At 40.1% G+C, this 26,285-nt stretch overlaps 1 protein-coding gene across 2 annotated transcripts in view; it reads left to right on the top strand.

Annotated features, from left to right (window-relative positions):
• The window catches only part of svila (supervillin a), a 316,503-nt gene that overhangs the window by 231,426 nt on the left and 58,792 nt on the right, over positions 1-26,285 (top strand). The window contains exon 1 of one of the 2 annotated variants that reach the window (XM_072667079.1): positions 16,057-16,252. The exons of the other annotated variant lie outside the window; for it this stretch is intronic. Within the exon in view, the coding sequence (XP_072523180.1) occupies positions 16,246-16,252 (7 nt within the window). The 5' untranslated portion in view covers positions 16,057-16,245. Of the gene's footprint in view, positions 1-16,056; positions 16,253-26,285 lie in introns of those variants that run through there. 2 annotated transcript variants of the gene reach the window in all.

The raw sequence follows: 26,285 nt of genomic DNA, 5'->3' as shown, positions 1-26,285 counted from the left end.
ATATATATATATATATATATATATATATATATATATATATATATATATATATACACACTATATTCATCTCAGTGTTATCTGAAAGCTACCAAATGTTATTAAGGCTTTAATCCAGGAGATACTTTTACAGTCCTCAGGTGGGTGACTTTTATATGGGACAGTACAAATGTCCAACCATAACACTACAATAAACATGTTGAGTAATCCATAGATATCACAGACAAAACTTGATACGGCTTGTATTGTGCATGATCACACATCTACTGTCAGTTCATACTTTTAATTATTGTATAAAAACTGCCTGTACTTTTCAGAAAGGACATAAAGTGCTCAATTTCTTCTTAGCCTTGCCCTATATTCAACAATTCATGGAAAATATAGATTAGAAATCCTACTCTATGACAATAAAACATTAAAATGTACATGTCCTCTACCTGTATCTACCTGTTTAATCAATGCCCTCCTGCTTTTTATGTATATATTCAGTATTGAATATATTTTAATTTAGTGTCATTTTCTTTGAGTTCTGCTAATCCACCTTTTCTGCTGCAAGACCAAAATAACGCAGAAGACGGCTGGTCCTAACACTGGTATTATCTCTCCGCCATTGTCTTTGTTGCATGGTGTGGTTTCTCCCTGACCTGTAAAACTAATCAGACAGTGTAATTTGGTGTGTGGGCTGTGTGGTAATTAAAATGTGGGTTATGTGTTATAAAAGACTTGGGTCGTTTTGGTTCATTTAAACCAAAGTAAAGCAGAATTTTGTTCTGACTAAGCTTGAGTACAGCCTGACTGAAGCTCCTTGCTAGACATTACATGTAGCAGTTTTACAAAGCTGGTTTGCCAAAATTGGTTGTTCTTGTATTTTTTTCTTCTTCTTTTTCTTTCTTCTTATTTCCTCTCTTCCTCTTCTTCTTCTAGAGAGAGAGAGAGAGAGAGAGCGAGAGAGAGAGAGAGTGTCTGTGCATGCATGTGATGTGATACAGTGATCTGTGGTCCCCAGACAAATGGAACAGGTGTTGTGTGTGTGCCCATGAGGCCCCATCCCAGCTCTTCCACATAAGTCACTGTGTTACACAAACCATGTTGTTGCTCTCAGCTAATGAACAGAACCTTGCACTCACCCTGACTCTCTGATTAGTGGACAGTGGACAGCCTCAGAGGAACAGTGTTTTTAGGAACTACAATAAAAAAAACAAGAACAAGGCCGTCGCTGTGTTTCTGCTTGCGGCTGATGCCTTCTCTTATGAATGTGTTGCTTTGTTTATTTAGTTTTATGCCAGTCCACATTTGATGTGAACATCGTCTCCTCATGCATAAAATGCATTCAGTCACACAATCATTGACCAAATAAAGAAACCAAAAGATAATAATGTCTTGATGTTTTATTCATGAGGAAATGACAGTTAAGTATATTCATCACATTGCATTTCTCAATATAACATAGAGCTTGTTCAAGGCTAAGAGATGAGTGGACTGTCTGTTTGCACCAGTTATTTCTTGTGCATTTTTGCTTCATGGACTTGTATTTGTTTAACAGTGTTGTGATTGGTTTTGATTGGTTTTGATATCAATATCTGATTGTTTGATTGTTTCAAACATTCAGGCATTATTCATGGTGATTTCACAATTCTATAAATGTTCAAGAGCCAATTTGTGTGTAAGCCTATAAAATGATGCCAGAGATGAAGATGCCAGTATCAGAAAAAGAATTTATGACCTTTTAGATTTCTAATCCACACACAGCACACACAGTAACATAACAAATGACAAGCTTATTATTAGAATTTAAGAGTGGTTTGTTTTATTTTTATAATTGAGCAACATAATTCAGAACTAGAAGTCTGAAGACCACAAGTCTATGACTGGGATACACATGTGTTTCTCATGGATTAAGATGCCAAATGGAATCGTAATCAGACCTCTCCCTTCGCATGAAATGAGGCTTGGAGGAACAACTTTATTTACAGTGTCCAACAGCTGCATTTCATCTTTGCAGTCACTGGGGGCAGATCCAGGGCTCCAGGCCTGGCACATCAGTTTAAGCTCTTTAGCTTAAGAGAAAACTCTTTGACCAGTTTTCTGTCTGTGCCTCAAATTTGACTGGAAGCATATCATTGTACTGGCCTTGAGTTATTTACTGGCTTGCATGGCAGATGCATATTGTATTTCCTGATACACCATTCAGTGATATCATTGGTGATGGACCCAGGTCATAGGGTGTTTTGGATGACCTAGCCGAGGTTGTTCAGTCTCCGGCTTGTGTGTAGGTAGCACACCGTCCCATGGTTCTCCTTCCTCAAGCCACAGCCATCTTAACACCTTTTCTGTTCTTGGTGGCTCTTCTCTGTTGCAACCTTGTGGTCCCAAGGAGCCTGAGTGTCTGATGGATGAACCCTTGCCCTCTACACTCAGCTCTCAGTTGGAGGTATTTTATACTAAATTTCCTTCGGGATCAATAAAGTATCCATCTATCTATCTTGTGTATCTCTTCTTTCTGGGGGACAGTGAGTTTGTTGTGACCAAATCTGGCCTGATTGTGCACTAGTACCAAAATATTTAGCCACTGTGCTTTTTTTTTAATTGTCACATTGTTTCTCTGGTGTGTGGGACACTTTACGGACGCAATCTTCATGAATTGTGCACATGATGAAAATATTGAATTGCAGTTTCTAATAGTGCAAAGCAAGAATTTTCAAAATTGAGTTTTTACTGCAGTGAAATGTTTGATTATGCAGATTTTAAAATGTAAAATGTATGATTTATGATGTACATTGGTTGATTTGCATTGGTTTGTTATTATTATTATTATTATTATTATTATTATTATTATTATTTTGTTTTATTTAGTTATTAATACATGCTTATTATTTTGTAAATGCAAACTTGGTCCTGAAGTACCATTTTCTGCCATGCATGTTTTAGGCCAAATATTGCATGCCTCCCCACTTCTTATATAGTCCTATAAAAGTCACTATTGGCTTTACCTTCCAAACAGTGCAATAAATGTTAACAAGCTTTGAGGTAAACTGGGGCTACATCCAAACATTATATTATACTGCATATACAGCAGTAAAGAATGCCGTTCTAATGGATGTAAACTATTGTGCCACACAATTTAGTATGGTATTATGTGTTTTTGGGAGTGGCTTGAATGTGCTGGAGCAGAGAAAACGGTACAACATGCCAGAACCACAACCAGAAATTAGAACTCTGGCTTTATAAAGCAGAGATAATAAGGCTATGTATGTTGCTTTAGCTGGTGGTCTGGTTTGTTCCTGTTCACCTTCCTGTCTTCATTCCTCTCCTCACAATGGCGTCTTTATCTTTGAGAGTTTACAAACCTCTGATTTGTGTGGTAGAGAATTTGAGTGCAACCACAGTAATGTTGCTGACAGTAAGAATATTATTTCATATGATGAATAATGGAAGAGTTGATAATGTGGGAAAACTGTAAGTGGTTTTCAGGACACACATGGTTTCTGTGTTAGATGTAATGTTTTACTATACTGTCTCAATAGTAGCTGCTTTGATGCACTATAATGCTCTCAGTTCTTTGGAAAGCTTGATTCACCCCCAGACAATTTGTATTCATGTTTGTGTGGGGTTATCTACCATAATATCTGCAGCTAATCAAACAATATTTTCAGCAAATCCTAATACCCTAATACAATCTTTCATAACATAACATAACATCAAAAATTTAGTTTAGTGTCCTTATAGCACTTGGCTCTTCTTTTAGCCCTATTCTGCTATGTGAGCATCGGATATTTTAAATAAATATGATTCCTAATTACAGTTGGTGAGATGCCTGTAGCCTAATGAAGGTCAGAGATGTTGCAACTCTCAGGGTTCCCAAACCTTTCTAAAAGGCCATGCTAGATTTTGTTTTCTTTTTAAGTTTCTGAAATGCAGAGTAATGGTGTATTAAGACATGCTGGAAATATTGTGTTTTATTTTTGATTAGCTACAAAGGCTGTGTTTTCTCCATTAGAGCGTGTCATAATTTTGTATATGGTTATAAATGAGGCCTCTTCTGGTTAGCTGCAGACATTTTGTGCCTCATAAAAGAAAAAAGAAAGAAGCCCAGACTGAAACACTTCTTATATTTGTATGTATGCTGAATAGGGGGGGGTTGCACAAATGAGCTATTTCATTGGTATTGCAAAAAATGATGGGTTTAAAGTGGGCTGTTTGTGAAGTTTTGTTTTTACATGGACTCAGGAGTAAACAGTGCATTTTTCTGTAACCGTTTGCACCGTTTATTTTAGTTCAAATCATTTGTTTTTGGACTATAGGTGCCCCTCAAATCTGATTTAACTATGCCATTATCATTGACATTATCTATGAAATGCTAAAAATAAAAATATATATAAAAAATCAAATTAACATGATTTATTACTCACCCCAGATGCAATCAATCAGCCAAGACATGTTCAGTATTTACCGAGATGAGATTAATGACAGTCCAGGTCCAGTGTCTATTAGCATCATATCCCAAATGTGTCCTGGCTGATTGACTGACTGCATTTTGGGTAAGTGTGTCATAAATTGTGTTTATTCGATTTAGCCCCTAAATTATTCCTTTAAGATCGCCTCACATTTATTGTTCTACACACCTGCATAATGTAATAGGTTCAGTTGGGCGTCTTCCCTTCCTACTTGTTTCCTATGATACTGTGGTCTGTATCCTGGAAGAGACACGATAGATCATTGAACAGTGACTTTAATGCTGTGTCATGGCTGTAATAACTTTTTCTGCTTAGTCATGGAGAACGATCAATATCCATTAGAGTTATGGTTTTTACAAGCCACAAGTACATAAAGTACAGTGTGTGTGTGTGTGAGTGTGTGTGAGTGTGTGTGCATGCACGTTTAACGACCACATGCACCACCCAAACAAAGTCCAGGGTAAACAAGGGAGTCGATACAAACTGATGATCCATTAACACAAGCTAGATGTGAGCTTACACACACACACACACACACAGAGAGAGAGAGAGAGAGAGAGAGAGAGAGGGAGAGAGAGAAAGAAGTGTGAAAGGATGAAAATATGACTATGGAAGGTTGTATATGCAAAATAGCTCACAGGCACAAGCTGATAAGCCTTAGTGATCCTTCATAAATTCCACTGTAGTTTTATATTTTATGCCAGATACAACATTCCCCTATGTTTATATAACATATAAAGTCCACCCTTCTAATATATTATACCTCAAATCATACACTATGGTATTATAATACCAAAGATCTGTATTTAATCAAGCTAGTAATATTGTTCAGAAAGGCCAATGGACTGCTGTTAAAATAAAAACACTGCTTTTATCAACAACAACAACAAATAATAATATCCTGGCCAAAGATCATTAGTTCTCTGTGCTTTGGCTTTCAAATGCCAGGCCCTTTAGGAGTTGCCTCACGTCGTCCGGAAGTTCCTTCAAAAAGGCAACGGTGCGTAATTATTTTGTAACCCCACCCGTATTCGCACGAAACCCCGCCCCCTGAAGCAGAATGAGCGCGGCTGGGCGGGGCTTGTATGAATACGGGTGGGAAGAAATAACGCCTGTAAGTTGGAGACGCTGAAGTGAATGACAGACTAGTGCACGAGCGCCTGTACGGTTCCTCACAGCTTAGTAACACCACGCGCAGACAGGGCTTCTGTGTTTGACTCCCTGGAGGACACCTGGAGCTTCTTCGCTGACCTGCGTCGTGTTTCGGAGTCCAACTTTGCACATGAACTAACTTGTGTTAACACCGGAAAAACCAGAGGAGAGCTTTACTCGTTAAAAGTTGCCATCCAAACTGCTCGGCTTTAATTAGCCAGCTTTAACTCAGCACTGCTGAGAGGCTGGGGGAGGTAAGAAGTTACACTGCTTGTACCTATTTTTTTTTCTGTTTGTATTTGCATACATCTCACATGGTGTCCTTTTAAATGAGCTGCGTGGGTTTAGATTAGGATTAAACGCAGAACAACTGCCAGCGAACTCATTTAGCTAACACTTAGTGTGGCCTAATGAGAAAATCGACTGTAGACTAATGGCTGAGCCCAGCCTTGCTAATTCACGCCATGTAGGGTAGTTTGTTAGTGTTTCCAGCTTGCCCCGGGCCGGGCTGTGTTTAATCAGCTTTCTCACGCTCTTCTTGTGCTGTTATCATGTCCTGGCCATTTCTAGTTCAGGTTTGGTGTAATGTGTTAAAGCCGTCATTGTCTGATTGGTGCAGATCATGGTTAAGTGGATTGCGCATGCGCTCTCGGGCAAGGTGTGAAAGGCGATATCTGAGGCCCATTTACGCTTTCCTTAAAGTTTGCTTAAGATGGGCTGTTTTTAAAGATCCATCCTTTTAGGAAACTTTGGTTCTGTGTTTTAAACCTACTTTCTTATTTAATATCTGTTTGGAGCCACAAGAGGATGGGATCCACTAGTCTGGGTTGCATCCTCATGCTATGTTTTGTTTTTTGCCACTGCTAGATTTAATATCTAGGGCTGGATGCTGTGAGTGTAGTTTTGTGACTTGGTGCATTGCCATGCTGAAGTAAGAGAAGCACATTGTGGTCAGCAACAGTACTCAAATGGGCTGTGCCATTCAGTGGTATTGATGGGCCTAAAGTGCGCCAGAAACGCTCCCTGCTCCATTATCCATGGCCTTCTCATGCCTTTGTCATTATCCATTTGCCACTGTGGCCTTCAGCTGGCGCCAGATTTAATCTAGGACTGGATAATATGAATAATTTTTTCTCAGTACTCAATTAGTACAGTATAATTAAGAACAGTTTGAATAAAAAGTTGGTGTCAAATTAAAGTACTTTTATATGGTGGTGAGTTTTTGTTATGAAAAGCAAAAGGATACGTATAGTATGTTTTTATGTATTTAAATAGGAACACTGCACTGATGTTGCTGCACTGATGTTGCGCAAGACCTCGGTTTGCTTTCTGAATGGCCTTAATTCGGCCTTAAAGTGGCATGGATTCCACAAGATGTTAAATATTCCTTTGAGATTCTGGTCCATGTTGGCATGATTGCATCACAGTTCCTGTAAATATTTCAAGAGTGCTGTGAGTCTCCTGTTCTACCACAATGATGGTCTTTTACATTGAAATCCAGTGACTGGAACCACTGAAGAAACTCCACCAAACTCATCGGCATGTTTAGGAAACCAGGTTGAGATGACTTCAGTTTTCTCAACAGCATTATCATGCTGAAGGAGCTGATAGAAGATGGGTAAATGAGGGGATGCATATCATGGTCAGTAACAATACTTCTCTATACAATTACGCCACCTTCACCAGTCTGGACTGTTGTCACAAGGCAGGTTATTATCAATTGTTCACTGCAGCCTCAGCTTTCTGTTCTTGGCCGTCAGAAGTGGAAGCTAACGTGGCTGACTAACTTGGCTAATTTGGATGGCTAACTTCTGCAGTTATAGTCCGTCCATGTCCAGGTTTGACGTGTTGTGTATTCGGAGATGCTTTTCTGTTCACCACAGTTGTGCAGTGTTCAGCTTGAACCCGTCTGACCGTTCTCGGCCTACTTCTCTCATCAACAAGGCTTATTTGTGTGTAGAACTGCCGCTCGCTGTACCGTTAAGTGTAAACTAGACACTGTTTTGCTGAAAATCCCAGATCAACAGCAGTTCTAGCAATAGGCATGGTGCTAATAGGTCCTATTCAGAGAGCCCTCTTTCTACTGGCAGTACTTCTCTACAGGGACTAGATAAGCTCTGTGTCTGCATTTGCAACTTAAAGTAGCTGAATGCATTCATTAGAAGGGATGTCCACAAACAATTGGACATGTAGTGTGTGTGTACATGTTAGTTATCCATGTGTCACAGTTACATATTGGCTCTGTGCTAATATAAACCATGGGCACTGTATAAATCGCTACTTGGTGTGCACTGGTAATTGTTTACCTGGCTTATACCGTGTGCTACTGGACCTCACCCAGGTTTTCATCCTGTCTCAGGATTTGCCATTGTTCTGGTCTGATTTACAGATGACTTACTTACAGGCTTGGGTAGTGAGAGGAATGTATTCTGGTTTTGGCATCAGTGTTACTGATGCTACAGGAACAGGCAAAGGAAAAGCCTGGCAGAAGATAACATTTACTGCTGGATCTAAATATGCTGGAGGTGGGAGGTAAAGATCATGTACGACAGTAGGGACTCTAAGTGTATGTGCATTTCCAGGCGTCTTCTGGGAGCAAATCAAATATCCCATCAATCAGCCATGGGGTGAGTATCAAATAAAGGATAAAGGAGGCAATCACAGTTTGCAAACATTCATTTCTTCCAGTATCTGTTCCTGTTTTAGAAGTTTCACATGCATGCTCGCACAGAGGCGTTCGTGGTCCACATGGTAACGCTGTGTTGCTATCTGTCACTCAACCCAGTGAGCACAGGGTACTGTGCCACACTGTTACTGAACAGGTTAATGACTGAATAGACTAACCGTGTGCTACATCCATACCATGGTCATTTGGAAATATGGTTACGCAGAATACACTGATAAGGTTGATCAGTTTCAGTCTGGTGTATTAGGGAGTTGCACTGATACGGGGAATGAGGGTCAGTGTTATCCACTGTTTTGCATCCACGTCTACTGATTAGTTAGGTTAGTTTCGACCCCCTGTGACCATATGGACAGTGTTTCACCATAATGGCTTCTTTATGGCTTTTTCATGATATCGCTCATTGAATTGATTTTTCAAGTATGTCCAAAACAAGAGCTTTAGTTTTTTTTTTTTTTTATCTGGGTTTTGAGTGAGCGCTGAGGCTTGATTTGGTCAAGGATCCATATGTTTTGTTTGCTGTTCAGAGTCCCCTTAAAAGTCCTAAACACGCATGTTCTGAGACATCAGTATTTTTCCTGCTGTTTTATTGTCCAGCTTTTACAGTCATGAAGAATCACAGCATTGACCATTCTGATCTTTGTTTGGAGAAGACGGGTTCTTGCATTTGAAGCTCCTTCATTCTTCTACTGAAAGCCGGTCCGGTGTGAATGTCTTGACTGCTGGATGTTTGTAGTTAATAATATGGAGTTGCATATAGGGGTGGAGCAAAACTATGGGGTTCACAGATCAGGGGTTTCTGCTGAATTCCTGTACAGTTTTGTCAGCAAACTTTGTGAGTTTGAGTTCCAGTGCTCTAGAATGAACAAATGAGTAGCCAATATTACTTTTAATGGGATCGGACATGAACAATAAGTAAAGTTGTGGCTGGTGATATCCAAGGCTGTTTGACTTTTTGGAAGTGACTCAAGTGGCTTATTTTTGTACCATTCAGTTACCATGAGTTGAGACTGATGGTGTGTGTTGTTGATCTTCCGTTCTGGAACACTGTAAGGAAGGATATGACTTTGTGGACATCACACAGTTTAAAAAGACCCTCACTAGTGCCAGCATGTGAAAAGGCCTAGTTTCTGGAGCAGTTCAGTAGACCTAAGTAAAGTTGATCATGTCTAAACACTTGCACTTCTGTAGTGTTTTTGTTTTCCCTGTCTTGGACCTGGGGTTAAATCTAATGGTACTTTATATAAGACAGCAACAAAACACATGAGAAGAGCCTTTGCAAAACAGGCCATCTTTTGATGTTCAATAAGGGCTGTTAGAAGGTTTCATCTACACGGTATGACTTCACACTTGAGGAGAGAAATGAAAAGCAGGGTTTTGATGCATAGTGCTGCTGAACTTCCTCTGACATCACCCATTATTATCCTAGAACAGAACCCACTTCCAGGATCCCTCCTCCCCATCCTGAATTACAGCTGACCCTGTTGTGCAAGTCCTGGAGCTTACATCATCGATAGAGGCCCAGGAACGGGGTGGTGGATGAGTTTGAAGGCCAGAGGGATTGGGGCCTCAGCCTACCCGAGAACACTCACCCCCACTGTGGATAGGAGGCAGCTGGAAGCTCTTGGGACCTCTCTGTGGAGTTTTGTGGAAATGGCCTTGCAGTGTGTTCTGCGGAAGGCAGGCTGTCATGGTTTCTGCATTTTGCCCCATTATATGGGCAGTTTTTACATGTTTGTCCTTGTCTTTTGAAATTGGTTTCCATAATTATGGGAATTCATTAAATGAATTGCAGTTTCAATAGTGCTTAAAGGGTTTTTTAATTAGGGGTGGCAATATGGAAAATACCACGATAGTTAACAGTTACAGATAGATTATCAGTGTTTTTGGGCCTGATACTGATCAGCTTTCAGCACGATCGCCTATAGCTGATACCAATCGAGGGCAGACTGGATACCACATTAACCGTTAATTAATTCCAGGCAAACCTGGTAACACGTCGTTGTTCAGGGCTACTGTAATTGTCTCTTTGGAATTGGGCACAGCTTCAGCATGGCTTGGATTAAAATCTTTACGTAGACATCCATTAAAGGTTAAGAAGGTTAAAATTGCAATTTTGGAGGTACGCCGTTTTTGCAGGACAGTAATAATGCGTTCCATATCCAAGTCCTTAAGACAGTCTTTCTTAAGGGCCAGTGTGATTGGATATCTCAAGCTTATTTCTTTTTAGTGGTGCCTTTTTCTCAAGCTTATTTTTGTACCATTCAGTTACAATAAGTTGGATGATGTTACCGGTGTTCCCTTAAGCAACATTTGGGTAGAGGAAGGATATGACTGGTGCAGGTCATATATCTGAAAAGTCGCTTGCTAATAAGGCACGGGTAAAGCAAAATGAACGGCCGTAATTCTGATTGGTCAGGGATTTTTACTGCATATCAACTTTTTTCTAACATTGCCCTGCCCAACTGAAATCCCCTTTAGCTGTCAAAGTTTTGTTTAGTTAAGGCTTAGGCTTGAGCTTAAGCTGTGTCTGAGCAAACAGCTGTTGAGCTTGTGGTTTTAGCATCTTCCTTGAAAGCTGCAGTGGCCTTATTGAGACTGAGGCGTTTAGAGGGCATCTTTCAAAGTATGAGGCACCTCTAGAATCTGTTTTTCACTACATACCCCCCCCCCCCCTACACACACACACACACACACTGAACAAGCATAAGGTGCACAGATGTGTTGATCACTTAGGATCCACTCTGGCTCCACTCATGAAATACCAGAGTAAGCTAAAAAAAAAAAGTGTGTGTGTGTGTTAGGGCCATCTGTGAGTGCCCTTGTGAGTGATTATTGTGTGTGAATAACTGGGTCACAGCAGTGATGCTCTCACTCTTTGCTTATTTGTAAAATGGACCTTTGGTTTAGTCATTGTTGTTTGTACTCCCACATTCACCCACACATACAGTACTGATTCATGCATGTTCTCCTGCTCTGATCCTAGGACTTCTAAGATATGACCGATGTTAGGGTGCTTATGTTCATCTCTTTTGAATCTATTGAACTGCATGGCCTGATAATGGTATTGCCAACTCCAGTTCCTCAGTGACTAACGGAAAACACCTTCACGCTTGTGTGCTAATGTACTGCACACTCTAAGTCTATTGTATGTTTGCCCACTTCTTCTGATACCAGCACTCAGTACATATCTGTAAGTATCAGTGCAACTTATTTGCCTGTAACCTAGCAACAACCAGAAGCCATCAAAAAAGTAACGGTCAACTTTAAAATTACATGTAATGTAGAAACGAACCAGCTTATTCGAATAAGGCTGCAACAGCAATGCTCCCTTCATAGATGGCAAAGTTCTATCACAAGCCCCTGTGTGAGCTGCATGGCACATTTTTTGATAGGCACCCAGTTTGTTTCTGATACGTCTCCTCACCCTGCTGTGAAGACGGTCAAGGATTATTATTTAAATATAGTTTAACTAGCTAAAAATGGATGAGGAGAAACTAATCCAAATGACTGAGAAGGAGTTTCCTCAGTGTTTGCTTCTAGATCTGAGCTATTTTTCTTTGTTTGTGAGAGCATTTTCTTGTAAATGTATTTTTTTTTTATTTTCATTCTCAAAATCTAATAAAAATATGATCAGTGGAACTGTGGTGCATTTGCAATCATTTAGGCTATTCAGTAAGATATTGGCTGATATTGGGCCTACAGACGCACTGGTGAATTCTGTATTCATGACACGATATTGCAGTAAATCTTGTCTATCATGAAAATGTCTTTAAATATTTGAAAAACAGTAAAAGGTGCAAGTTTTTACCTGATGGCAGCTATTTATTTGCTTTAAGGTCAGAGCACATAAACTAAGCAAATACATTGTGGGAGAACCTAGATACTTCTCTCATTCCTTTTTTTATGATTGTATGTGTTGCAGAGTGCCTGGTTGTACTGGGGTCTGTAGTTCACAGCTCTGGTGTATAAAAGTAGTGGAGCTCTTGATGCTGTGTTATCATCATGAAACGGCCCGTTGCTAATGTCATGGTTAGGTGCACCTACAGAAAGCCTCTCTGCTGTCCATCAGTCAAATGGAACACAGAGTGGTGAGGTCACTGATGGTTTCTGAGTTGCGGCTGGACCTCCCTGTCAACAGTGAGCTGTTTCCAAGACAACAGCACTAAGGTTTTGTAGGGGGGGTGCTATGGTAACAAGGGGATGTCCCAGAGCGAGAGGGCTGGGCCGCTGCTGGGCTGCTCTGTTTGGAAATCAGCAGTGGCCTGTTCTACACACACAGAGAGGGGGGGGGGGGGGGGTATGGGGGTAAAGGAACATGATTTTTCAATTAAGTCTTCCCTCAGTTTTCCCAACGTCAGAGTGCAAACAGCCACATCTGGGGCGCGACCAAACCCCCACCCAAGGCAACACGCGTTCGCACACACAAGTGGAATGTCTGCATGTTTCTCTCTCTCTCTCTCTCTCTCTCTCTCTCTCTCCGTCACTCCTGCGCTCTCTGTTTCTGTCCGGCTTTCTTATAGTTAATGCTCCATTTAGTCTTCATTCAGTCTTCAATCTCTTCCGAAGGGCTGCAGTCAATCGTTCAGTCAGTGTTGATGTTCACTCTCGATCTCTTTCTCTGAGAGCTGGTGTGGTATTTTGATAAGGTATGTGAGAGTCAGCATGTATTCTGCTCAATAATTTTGGGTGTATGCAGACCTGAACATGCAAACAGAGAATGAGGTCATGGCAAGTTGGTGTTTTAGTGAGAGATTTTGCAGTTTAGGAGACCGCCCGCTTAATGAGTGATTTATAATGCATGGCCAAATCAAAACCCAGAAATGTTGAGTTTAGTTTATGAGTAGTGCCCCCAGTGCCCTCCCCACAGAGCCACCTAGGCATCGGCGTCTATTGCCTAAGTACAATTTTTTTTTTCTTCCTTCTCCTAGTAAATAGGCCATCATATGCAGAAAAAAGTTAAAGAGGTTTATATTTATTATTACTAGTACAGCACTGCTATATAGCCGTTGGGGTTTAAACACACTACAAACTGAACTGCAGTCTGCCACCAATCTTTATATGTAAACTATTCATGAAAAATCTGATACTTTTTTTTGTTTTGGGGAATTGTGATTGGGTATATTTGGGATATTTTGACACTGTTAAGCTCTGTTAAGTGGGATTGGTTTTCACAAGGGAAGGTGGAGTCCTGAATTTTTACTACAGGATGTCTGTAGAACCTATGACAGATTCGCACAGGTAAGAAATATCTGTATAAATGACTGAGATGGGAATGGCTACCCCCTTTACCTCCATCACCACCAAAAACACGATAACCAATCTCCTAATCCACTGATGGTAGTAATGCAGTTCTAGTCTGAAAATTAGCAGCTGTAGGTTTACAAGATGTATGAAAGCTATAGGTGACCGAAGCGCTACGCCTTTGAGGGGTCTTTTGGCATGTGTGCTGTGTTTATTAATAAAGATCAACAGACATTTGATCACAGTGGTTTATAGGTATTAAAGTTTTGAGAAGCTTTGGCAGATATCATAAACTGCCAGACTGTTATTTTCCATTGGCACTCAACACAGAAAATATTATATAATAATTCATCAAATAATATTAATACAATTACACAATTTTCAGTATTATGTTTACATCATTCTACCAAACAAATTGGCAAGCAAACTTCTATTTTTTATTTATTTATTTATTTTGGTATTTTTAGTATTTTAGTCACCTCCCCTCTTTGAGCATTCCCTTTGCCTTGGCTATCCCAGTGTTGTCTGTTTTATAGTAAAGCATCTACATAGGGTACTGTAGGATACCATGAATAGCAGGTCATTGTGTGTTTGTGTGTTGTTGCTCCCCCTGTTGTCTTCAGAACAGTCAGTCTTATAAATCTTGATTTCAGCGATCTGTCAACATTGCAGGCCCAGCCAGAGCTACAGACATATGACCTGCCTGCTGATCAGGATGCTATTAAAAGATCTGGCTGCTGGTTTCAAGAAGAATTCTTTATGGCTGCTCATCTGTGCTCCACGTAGGCCTGTGCCTGGTGACCGATAAAGGAGTTACCCTGGTAACAGCCCCAGTGATAGTAAAGACTTGCCTACAAAAAGCCATCCATGGTACAGAGCTACAGACTGCACACATCCAACAGAAGAGCTTGAACTTTTGAGACCTTCAGGCTAATGTAAGCAGCTGTAGACACCACTGCACTGTGGTGTTGGTGACAAGTACACAATTCCCTTATTCTACTATATCTATATCTTTTCATGTCTATAAGTCATGTCCAAATAAAAGATGTGTTGGGCAAAATCCACTTTTTGCATAGTCATACCATCTCAAAATATTACTGCAGTATACAGTATTACCAGAGGCTGGGAGGTGTGCAAGTTGCACAAGGAGCCCATGTGGTTATGTTTACGTGGCTTAATAAATGGTTTATTAGTGGGCTTTTGGAACTGTAGCCCACTCGCTAAGCTTTCCTTTGCTAAGCTAGCTCAGCTACAGATCCACCACAAGTCTAGTGAAGATACCGACCTAGGTGTTGACAATGACCACTTCATCTTCAACAGTGTTGGACACATGAAACATGAGGTTCTGTTTGGACTCTTAACCAGCTTTCTAGGCTTGGGTGTGTTAGCTAGCAGGCTTAACACCACAGCACAGACTCTGACGAGAAGGTCGAGGAGGAGACTGTTGTCAAGCACATGTAGTAGACTGGTTCATCCAGGTTTGCTTGCTCTCCCTTGTAAGCAAACATAGCACGTGGCTTAACTTAGCAATCAGTCAGAGCATGGCGTCAACCTGTTTTCAGGCCGTGATCTCACTAATTCATGAGCTCCCACAGCACCCCAAACCTGTCGCTCTCTAAAATGCACATGGGGGGGGGGGGCTTATTTAGCTGGTACACAGACAGACACAGCACAGAAATGTGACCCATCAGATGCATCATCATTTTGGAATACAGAGACACCACTGTATACTTGTTTTGTTTGTTGTTGTTTTATTATTATTATTTATTTTTATATATTGTTATTCCGCCCAACCCTAGGCTGAGACACACTCATTAACGGTCACTGGTCTGGTCAGTTTGTTGTCCGAGTAATCACAAAGCTGCTGTGTTTGAGGCAGATTTTGGCATGAATTCGGAAGTGTTGAGTCAGGAGATGAGTGTGTATGTGAACAGGGTAGTCATTAATGACAACTGTTCAATATCACATTGTTTGGTCTTCCTCCAGTTCCCAACAGATCTGCATGCAGTTACCCAATTAGTGTGCTTTATGTGCTTGTGTCCTCATTTGCCCCAGGGTATTTGAGAGGCCTGAGACCTACATCAGGCAGATGTAGCAGTCGGCAAAGAGCTAGCACTCATTAAATATTTGTAAGAATTGTTAAACTTTGGTAGATGGACTTACTGCTGCCAGATTAACAAATTGCTTCACATTTCTTCTCTCTTTGGTAATTGATTTAAATTAAGTGTCGATGCCACTTGCTTCATAGCCTGGTCAGATGTTCAGTAGTAAAGTAGTGGGCGTAAAACCCTCCCTTTACTCTTGAATTCCCACCAAAATCTACTCCAATCAGGGCAGCCTGAGAGGTGCTGTTGCCTTGACAACAGACTAACTGTCCTGTGACTGGCCAGAGAGAGCGACAGTCAGCTAACGGTTTAAACAGTGACAAAACCACTCTGTTGTGGTAGGGCCGCACTGGTGTGAAGGCATATTATGGTTTTGGGCAAGGACTACTTGTCTTTTTGTTATTGCCAGCTTGAATGGCTCCTTGTGGTCCCTCCCAGTCTGTCCATGTAGGCTTGTCACTCGCTCACTGTTGACGTCCTTCCCCTGTTGTCCATGTGGAGTACACAGTGTGGGACTGTGGTGGGTAAATCTGCATCTTTGAGACAGCTGGACTTCGGGGTACTACACTTTTTCTGAAGGATTCAGGAAGCTGCACAAGGAGAGAGCAGGATGAGAGGTACATTGGAGCTGACTCTCATGCACTTTTTCAGACCTTTTTCTTTTTCACTCTCTATTTTCTTGTTTCACTCTTCCTCTTATCCATCATCACTAGTTCTAGGTTAAACCATGCATTGAATTTCCTATAATGAGATCTTTGTACTTTTGTTCATTTAATTCTGTGTTTGAGAGAGGGCGGTCCTGCATGATTGTATGGAGATGAGATGATTGAGATGTCGTTTGTGTGTGTATTGTGTAAAATGCCATAATGGGGCTTGTGGCTCCTGTTGGGTAAGCATGTGGGTCATTAGGGGCTGCTATGAGTTTGCAGAAGTCTCATTGTAGAGGCATAGAAAGATTTAGAGGCCTTTTCTTCTCTCAAAAGCTCAAACAAGGCCACCTCTGTTTCTGTGCTTGTTTACCGTTAGTCAGTTACTGATGAACTGTTATCCGGCATGAAAGGAACTAGTGGTGAAATGTAAAGCCCACACATCATCGTGATGATCATGAAGGGGCTTTTCCCTCTTTATACTGAATCCGTCTGTTTCAGTTTACCCCAGAAGAGTGAGAGTTTGTTTTTGCACCAAGAACCCACAGAATGATTGTGTAATACCCAAGTAAAATCCTCATCCCCTTGTAAATCCTTTCTCACTCCCACAAAAATGATGCACAAGCCTTGTCCGCCAAAAGTGAAGTTTTTAATGGTCTCATTTGCTTGTTTTCATGGCAGGAGCAACCCTCTGTGGGTAGTTATCGAAGCTGCTGGCTCAGAGGTCAGAAAGACTTACTGCTCTTATCCTGTAATTCTCTTTATCTTACAGTGATTACATTGGTAGTTTGATTCTCTTTAGCTCTAGCTTGAGTCAACTGCTTAATTTGGTTGTGTTCTCATGGGGTTTTTTTTTTTATATCCTTTTTCAGTGCTTGCCAGTGCTGGATCTGTAGCCTGTAGCTTTGTTCTTTGTATCACTTTAACAGTGTGGCGCTTGTCTATTAGCCTGCAATTGTAGAAGCAGTCACCTTTTTTTTTTATTTTCGTCTGAATTGGAAACCTACCCAAATCAAAGATAAACTCCTGTTTAAAGCCAATATGAAAAAGGCTGGAAGATTTTCCAGAAAATTCCAAAAAGACAAGCATGCCTAAACACCAGAAATCAGGTTTTAAAATATAGACATGGAGGAACTAATGAGATCACAGGCTGAATATAACCTTTGGCAGCGTAAGGGCTGGTTTCCCAGACCCAGGTTAGATTAAGTAGGATTTTAATGGTGAAACACTATTGGCAGTGCATTTAAGGTCTAGATCAGGCTTTCTACATGCAGCCAGGTCTGTATGTAGTTGGACCACCTTATTAGATTTTAAATTAAGCAAGAAAGTAGTCATTTTCATAGTTTTTTACTTTTATAATTGCCTCCCCCCACGCACACACGCACATTTCTTCTACAAATGTTCATATAGTACAGTGAACCACTTAATATCTTTTTACAGCATAATTCATATGCAGTGCCTCATTATAGCATCTGCACCACAATAACTACATTTTAACCCATTGGAACTTTAGGTTTACATGAACTTCACTTTCTATATTTTGATGCAGTTCCCTAAAGCTAATGTGTTTCAGAATTGTGTGAGAGAATTTACTTTAGTTGTTTTAATCTGCTGTTAGTGCAGGTATTTGTGTTTGGTCCATGGTAGAGGGTCTGCTCTTAAGCCAAGTTTATAAAAGCAAAAACCCCACTTTGCTTAATTATAACCCAACATGGTGTTAATTGTAGGCTTATGTATCCATTCTCAGCTGAACACTGCTTCTCTCCAGTGTGGCTGCAGAAGAATGAAGTAATGTGGGATCATGGCCAGAAGGGTCTTATTCAGCTCTTATTTCAGCTTCAACTGAGAGATTTACATTACTTCTAGAATGTGTGTGTTGGTTAGCTGGTTAGCTGTTGTTAATGGAGGCTTATTGTTGATTACAAATTCTCTGTGAGGAATACAGAATGTGTGGCCATTCGTAATAAACATACACTGCATAACTGTTCAATAACCACAGCATGGGAAATACACAGAACTCACGCACATTATGATATGGTACTGTTGGTCATGGTAAATTGTCATGATTTTTTTTGAGTATCAGCCATATTTCAAAAAAAGCTATTCACAGGTATAAGTCCTAAGTACAGTAGTCTGTACGATTTGTCTCCAAGAATGCTACATATTGTAATAGATCTAGAAGTATTGTGTCCTCAAGTTTTGCTATATTGCTGTTATTGTAATGCCAGATCATGCACCTTTACTTTCAGTACACCCATCTCCTTCTAACTCTCCCTCACTTTCTCATGCACAAACACACATGAAGGCCTAAGTATTTCTTAAAGATGGTCAGACAATACATGTGTACACAGGAGTTTCAAATGTGTTGGATTGTGTCCCAGAAACCATGCATCAGCATGTAAGTAGAATGCGCTGTTTTACTGGAGAAAGACCTAGACAGACATTTTCACGTATATGCAGTGGTAGTTGGGAGAGTGTGTGGAAGCCAGAGAGACCATGTTTGAGGAAGAGAACACTAGATGGAGCTATGGTATGTGTAAAGACTTTAGTTTGGGAGAACTGTAATCTCACACATGGACACACACACTCACTATTTCCTGTATTCGGTTGTTCATGCTGACATAAATGCACAATAAACTACTAGTCTTAAATATTCCTATACTATATTCTTCTGTTGGTTAATTTGGTGTAAATTATGTAAAAAATACTAGATCAGTAGCTCAGTGTTTAAATAAAATAGAAGTATGTAGGATACAGGCTTTTTAGTTTGTTGAGGCATTTTTTAATGGGTTTATGTACCTATACAGTTAGTGTTGTCATTTTTACATTACATTTTCTCCCAATTAGTTTTCTAAGCTCTTGTTTAAAAGCAATCCAAGATGAACAACTACATATAACTTTAGTGTGAATGATCAGGGCTAACTTGCTGTAGGCTGAATTTGACCTGAAATGTGATCAGATATTTATGTCCTTAAACTAGATCAAAAATAACCTAAATAAGCAAAAGACACAGAATTAAAGTTTTCAAATGTTTTCATTGGACTAAATTTCCCAACATTAAATATCTTCTTGTTTGAAGTAATGTTGTCCCATTGTTGCTTCAATTCAGTGATCATTGGTTTCTTGGCATTAACTGCTCATTGTAGGTCCTTCTCCTGGGGTCTACAACATTTCAGTTGCGTTAAGATCTGAACTTTGATTTGTTTCGCTTCAAAATTCAGAACAATTTTTTACACACTTGTTTGCTTAGGGTTGTTGTCTTGATGCATAATCCGCTAACAGTCACACTTCAGTTCGCAGAAAGACAACCTGGCATTCTCTTGACTGTTGTCTGTTGATGGCGGCCTCATGAGCATTAGATGTTGCATCCCAACACCTAATTTAGTTTACCCACTTATAAACTCTTACTCTTTCCATACGTTTTACCAATATGTTTAATGTTGGATAGTTTTGCTCAATAAATAAATGTAAAACTATAATGCCTGTTTAATCTGGTTGACCTTGTCTAGTTTATGAACTTTTTCATCATATTTCAGGTCACATTTTAGAAATTTAAATTGACCACCTTTTTATATATGGACTGTGAATTTGCCTTGATTGTCTTTTGTTTGCTTTGGACACCTGGTGTTGGTCAGTGACTGTGCTTGGCTGCTGCATTGTGAATGCAGCTGTCTTTGAGTTGTGAATGGTATTTAATGCTGTCATACTCTCTCATTCACTGATGATGATGATGATCCAGTAACCCCTTACATGGCAAGTCATGTCTTCAGTGTTCAGAGGCCACTTTGGTTGCCTTGTATCCTCGTAACACCGTTGTTGTCACTCCTTTCACTCCACTGCATGTTTTATTGCAAAGAGTGTATAATAGTAGTTTATCTGTATTGACAGTAGTTCAGTGTGGTTATGTTGTGGTGATTTATACAGTGATGACCAAAACATTATGACCGTCTGTGTAATTCTGTGTAGGTGTACTGCCTGCCATAAAAATGATGTGATATATATATATATATAAATAAAATTGCTTTTTTCTTTGGCACGTGGCAGTAGATCCTGTAAGTTGGCAAGATGGAATTACCTTGGACCGCACATCCATGAAAAACAAAACGGGACTCACTGGACTAGGCATCTTTTGCCTGTTGCTTTAAGGTCCAGTTCTTGCTAATAAACGAGGCGAGGGGTGGGCGATTGGCAAGGCGAGATTAGGACTGCAGAGGTGCACTTTCAGGAGCACCTTGAGTTTTTGTGGTTGAATTTGATTCTCTTTTTCTTGCTTACACTCCCCCTCATACTCCACACACATTCACTTGTGGAGGTCAGGCTTTGGTCACATACTGCTTGACCCTGGTTTGCATTCATATCTCATGTTCTTCTTAGCTTTTCTCACAGTCTCACCTTAGCTCGCCAAGTCATTTGTTGGCACTGTGTGGCATGGTGAACATCAGTGGGAAAGCACCGTGCTATATTTGTGTGCTTCTGATTCCTTCCTGAAGCACACAGATCTAGCTGCCTCTCATTTTTCCTGGGGGGGAGGGTATAGGGGGGTCAACTGACAGCGTACCAGAGGCTAACAGTGCTTGCCCCCTTTCGTGTGCTTCCACCTTCGTTTCGCTGTTCACTGACTGACCTTCTGCAGGGCTGACCAGTCCCAAAAAGCTGTAAACTTTCATCCACCTTTTTTTATTTTTTATTTTAAGTCCACATGCAGTGTTGAAGTGAAAGGACTCGATCTGTGTTGTGTTGACTTGTCTCTCAGTCACAGCCTGAGTAGTACAGACCCACAGTAAGTTTCTTTTTTCTGCTGCTTCCATTGGTGTTTAGTCTTTCCACAGTACGCTGAGATTGTGTGAAGAACAGCAGTTGAGTTTTTCCATTTGGCATATGATCAAATGTGTAAAGGTGTAGAATATTATGTTTCAAGCGTGTTGTGTGCCCTGTCATGTTATGGTCGGCATGTGTGCATGTGAAGGAAAAGAACTCCCTGTATATCTAATTTCTCCCCACTGTAAGTAAAGTGGGTCAGTGTGTGAATGGGAATGCAGTTAGAATGATTGGGTGATATAGGTTCCAAGTAGCACGATAGGAACAGTGAGTAGATACAGTATATATACAGTGGATAGATAGATACGGTGGCTAGAAACTGGATAGATACAGTAGGTACAGTGGTTGGATAGAAACTAGATGATGCAATGGACAGATACCATGGTTGAATAGATACAGCGGCCAGATACAGGGGTAGATGGACATGGTGGATAACTGCAGAGTACACATACAGGGGTAGATACAGTAGACTAATTAGATAGACCTTGGATAGATAGATACGGTGATTAGTTTGCCCAATAGAAATCCAAAAATAAGCAAAAGCAACTAAAAGCCCAGTGCCTAAAAGAAGGCGCTCATAGAGAACCTGAATGCTAAAGGAAGAAAAAAAAAGACTTCACCAGGTAATGGCAAAAGCTTGTCCCAATAAATAGATACATTAGGCTGATGGATAAACTGGGTAGATACAGTGGTTGGCTACAGTGGGCAGATACAGTAGACAGATCCAGGGGCTAGATATGAGGATTCGATAGATACATTAGATGGATAAATGCAGGTGGTAGATGGATAGAAATAAAAAATTAGAAGAACAGAGGTTTGGTTGCTGACTTTAGTAGCCATTGTTACGGAAATGTAGATACTGGGTTCCCTCAAGGAAATGTACAGAGATGGTTAAACTAGCACTTGCACAAAATTGTGTTGTGTATTTGTATTTATTCCATGTGTTTTAACCAATAAGTGCATCGGTAATAAACATTTTGGTGTATTCCTATAATTTAATCATGGCATTAAAATAATAGATGATATAATGTTGCACTGGAATGACAACTTTATGGAACTGAATGTTATGGCTATAAAGCCCTGCCATCAACAAAGCTAAAAGGGGGAAAAAAAGGTATTGTGCAGTGTATTACTCAGTACTAATTCCTAGGAACACTTTGGTTCTCTATGTGTCCTTACCAATGTATTCTAGTGGGTACATGAAGTTTGTCTTTGGAAACCTGAACTCTCAGAATGTTGGGTCATTTGTTGTGTAAGTTATTGAGCACTGTGTGTTACCCCTTTTTCAAGGCTTGAACCACCTACAGAAGGTTTTCCACCAGTGTGAAGAACCTTTTCAACAAGCAAAAAAAAGGTATGTTTATTTCAGAAAGAGGCTGGCCCTACGTTTAGACATTTTTAATGAGATTTGTTTCCAAAAATGATTACTTGCTGCAGTTACCTGTAGAGTGCATGTCTTTTTAGGGACTGGGGTAGCAGTATAACTAGACCTCAGGCTGAACGGCTGTCCACTGAGTCCCACCTGCTCTCTCTTCATCAAAATATATGACCTAAAATAGAACATGCACACCCACACACCCCACATACCAGTCACAAACGGGCTTTGTCCATGCAGTATGAGGTCAGGGTCATGGTGGAACTGAAGGTGTTTGAACACACATATGTGATTTGATCAAAGAGCTCAATTAATTAAGCTCTTTAGGGGAGGTCTAAAGCTAGTCTCTGCCACTCCAAAAGCTAACGTCAGTCTAACGGCTCAGTAGTAGGCCTACATCCTGGATCAGTGGTCGCTCTACATCATTGTAGACATGCTAAACTGAGCGCACACAGCTGACTCTTCTGTCAGCCGTCTTGATTTAATTCATCCGCACTTTCATTGCAATCCTGTTCCACAACAGGTGTTTATCTCACTGTTCAACATTTTGCTAGATTTGATTTGTGAAATCCAGAAGACTTAAAACACAGTACAAAATCATTATTTTAAGCACTGCAACATTTCACTTCCACATGCAACTTGGTTATTAATAACAGTGTGTATTAATCAGGCCTATCGTACTAGGCTGAAATACTAGACTCTTCACCTTCCATTTAAATGGCAGCAAGTTTGAATCTGACCCTTCACTATATCGTGTTGCTGTATAGTTACTTGCTGATGCTTGAAATAAAGTTGAAATATGGAATGTTTTGAGATCCAGTCAGGATAAATAATAAGTCTACTTTACACACAAACATGCACAACAGAAGAAATTCTGTGTTCATATATATTCATATTAAAGCAACATTATGCAACAATTGGCATTTCTTGCTTTTGGTCTCCCTCTAAAGGACACGCTTTTTGTTTCTGGACAAGCTGAGGGATACAGATCCAGTGTCTAAAGTGAAAGAAGCCTCTGGACTGATGCTGTAGAGTGATTTTTCTACAGGATTTTACACAAACATGAACCTGGTGACTCAGCTAGGGCAGTTCTCCTGATGGTTGTCTTGCCCACTTCATAAAAGTTACATGGTGTAGATGGTGAACCCAGATTGGCAATGATCGAGAGATTATTCTCCCTTTTACAGGTCAGTGGAGCATCACGCTGATTTGGTTTTGTAAGGTTAAAATGCTATACACTGTTGCTTTAATGCTTTTATGTTGCTATTTATTAGGAGGTATATTTGATTATTGCATTGCAGTTGAAAGCACTTTTGTATAGTAGCACTTTGCATCTAAAATTTCTACCATATACTCACCTTTTCTTTTTCTGTTCTTATCTGTACATATGCTTTTAAATCTTGATATTCTTCTTATCATATTGTCTTTTTTTTCTTTTTTCTTTTTTTTCTTCATATAATCAGACTGTCCTCAAAGCATTTCACTGCTAGCTATGCATGCATGTATGACTAAATGTCTCTTAAAACATTGATTTGACTTGATGTGAATTATTCTCTTGTACTTAGTTTGGCACTAAATTGTTTTGTCCACGTTGGTGTATTGTTGGCTTTACACGTACCCGTAAGACATAACGACATAATAATTAGCACAATTCAAGTGGATCCATTAACCGATAATTATGCTGGTGTAATAGAGAGGAGACTGGCTCCACAGGACACAGGTTTCCTGTTGCTCCACCATTGATGCTTTAATAGGCTTTGCACTCTTAATGTGGCTGACACTGGAGAAGAACATTTTTATTTGCAACACCTCATCATGGGCCAGATTAGCGTAGCTACTGTCCAGTCAACTCTGGCTACTTGCTCATATACTCATTTTAGATGCTGCTATCTCACTATATCTGTACTGATTTAACCATTTACACATATAGTCTAATAGTTTAATGGGTGTTAATATACACCCTTAAAGTGCTTCAAATAATTCAAATGGAGTGATGAAATGGAAGAACTGCTTTTGTTGTAATAGAGATGTGAGCGTATGAAGAACCTTTTGAATTAGCAAATCAGGTGGAGGTTCTTCACACTCACATTTATGTCATAAAAGTGGTTCTTCAATGGCATTGCTCAAAGGCACCTTTATTTTTTGGAGTGTAGCTGACTGGAGTAATTGACTATGAGGGAAGATAAAGGTGTTTGATCATTGAGTGACTATCCAAAACTTTGGGCAATGTGTGTTTGTGTCTGTCTGCTGGACATAGTGGACCTAGGACCTCTTATGTTTAATCTTTTGGCTTGAAGTCATGTGCCCCTAAACGTGCATTGACTCTGGCGGCACAAACAAGTCTCCGGCTAGGGGAAAAGAAAGGGCTGGTGACTGGGAGTCAGCCAGTCAGCAAACACCTCTCCTTATTGGGGTAGGGCAGTGTGTGTGAGTGGGGGATAATTTTAGGGAAATGTGACTGCCATGGGTAGATATTTTCATGACCTTGTCCTGTTGCATACCTCCAGCTTGATTCAAGAAGCCAACGAGAGTGCCTGAAACCAGGCCCAGGATGAGCATTAAGTTCACTCTCCACCACTGGCCTCATGCCTTGGTCACTCTTTATATTTTGCTCCTCTCTACATCATAAGGCTTCACAATATGGTCAAAATGGTCTTATGAATTACTATGTATAGTAATAATAACACACCTTTAAAATCACATTTATGTAGCAATAAGATGACCTTGTCACAGATGACTGTTGTAATTGAATAAAAGTGCAATAAAAGGCCAATATGACAGTAGGGTTAAGCCTTTACTGCCTTCTTTCAAAAACTCTTAGAAAAAGGGGTTCTGTATAGTTTAAGGTTCTGTGATGTTTACAGAATTGTGAAACCCTTGTTGGAGGTTCTTTATATGACCATATACAACAGGTTTTTCGTCATATGGAAGAGACAGGCAGGCAGAGACACATTTAGAGTTTTCCAGTTGTTTTTACTAAAGAACCTTTGGAAGAACCAATATAAGCGTTTTCTTTCTCGTCCTTTGGGAAACTAAAGCCTTTCTGGGTAACGTAGTGTAGTTTTGTTATCTCCTCACATTCCTTCCTGTTGCAGTCTATACTTATTTTTTTTTAGACCTACAATGTGAGGCCTGGCGTCTTGCGCCCAATCGGAATGTGTTTACAACTCTTTCTGTATTGATGCACAGCAACTGCATGAAAAATACTGGAACCCAATCTTTAATGAAAAAAAAACAGTTTTAATTTTATATCCAAGAATAAGATGTGTGACTAAGTCGTATTGATGTAGAAACAGCATGTTACAGTGGAACCGAAAGTTGGCTTGGGTTCCCTAAGAAAAAATTAGTGCACACACTATTGGGGGCACCCCAATGTTGAAAAATGAAGCCTCCAAAGCAGAGTTTATTTAAAAATGTTTTTAAAATAATAATACATTTCAGAGAAGAAATAAAAAGGCACACAAGTTTCTCACCACAATTGCAAGAGGCAGGACCTTGACGGCAACACACGGCCTGATTAGACTAGAGTACTTGGGAGGAGTTTTTGTAGGAAAGTCTTACTTGGGACCCGCCCTACCTCTCGCTGTTGTCTTGTTTGAAAGTCATGAAGGTCATGTTTGAGACAACCTTTGCTTTTTGAGATGGTGCATTATCAATGCTGAAGTAGCTGTTAGATGCCTTCATGACAACAATTTACCCATCTTCTAACTTGGTCAGCAACAGTATTTAAATAGGCTGTGGCATCAAGCAATGATTGATTGGTATTAAGGGGTCCAAAGTGTGCCAAGAAAACATTCCCCACACCATTAC

The sequence above is a fragment of the Salminus brasiliensis genome, chromosome 22, assembly GCF_030463535.1.
Source record: "Salminus brasiliensis chromosome 22, fSalBra1.hap2, whole genome shotgun sequence".
NCBI lineage: Eukaryota > Metazoa > Chordata > Actinopteri > Characiformes > Bryconidae > Salminus > Salminus brasiliensis.
This window is presented reverse-complemented; position numbering and strand designations above follow the sequence as displayed.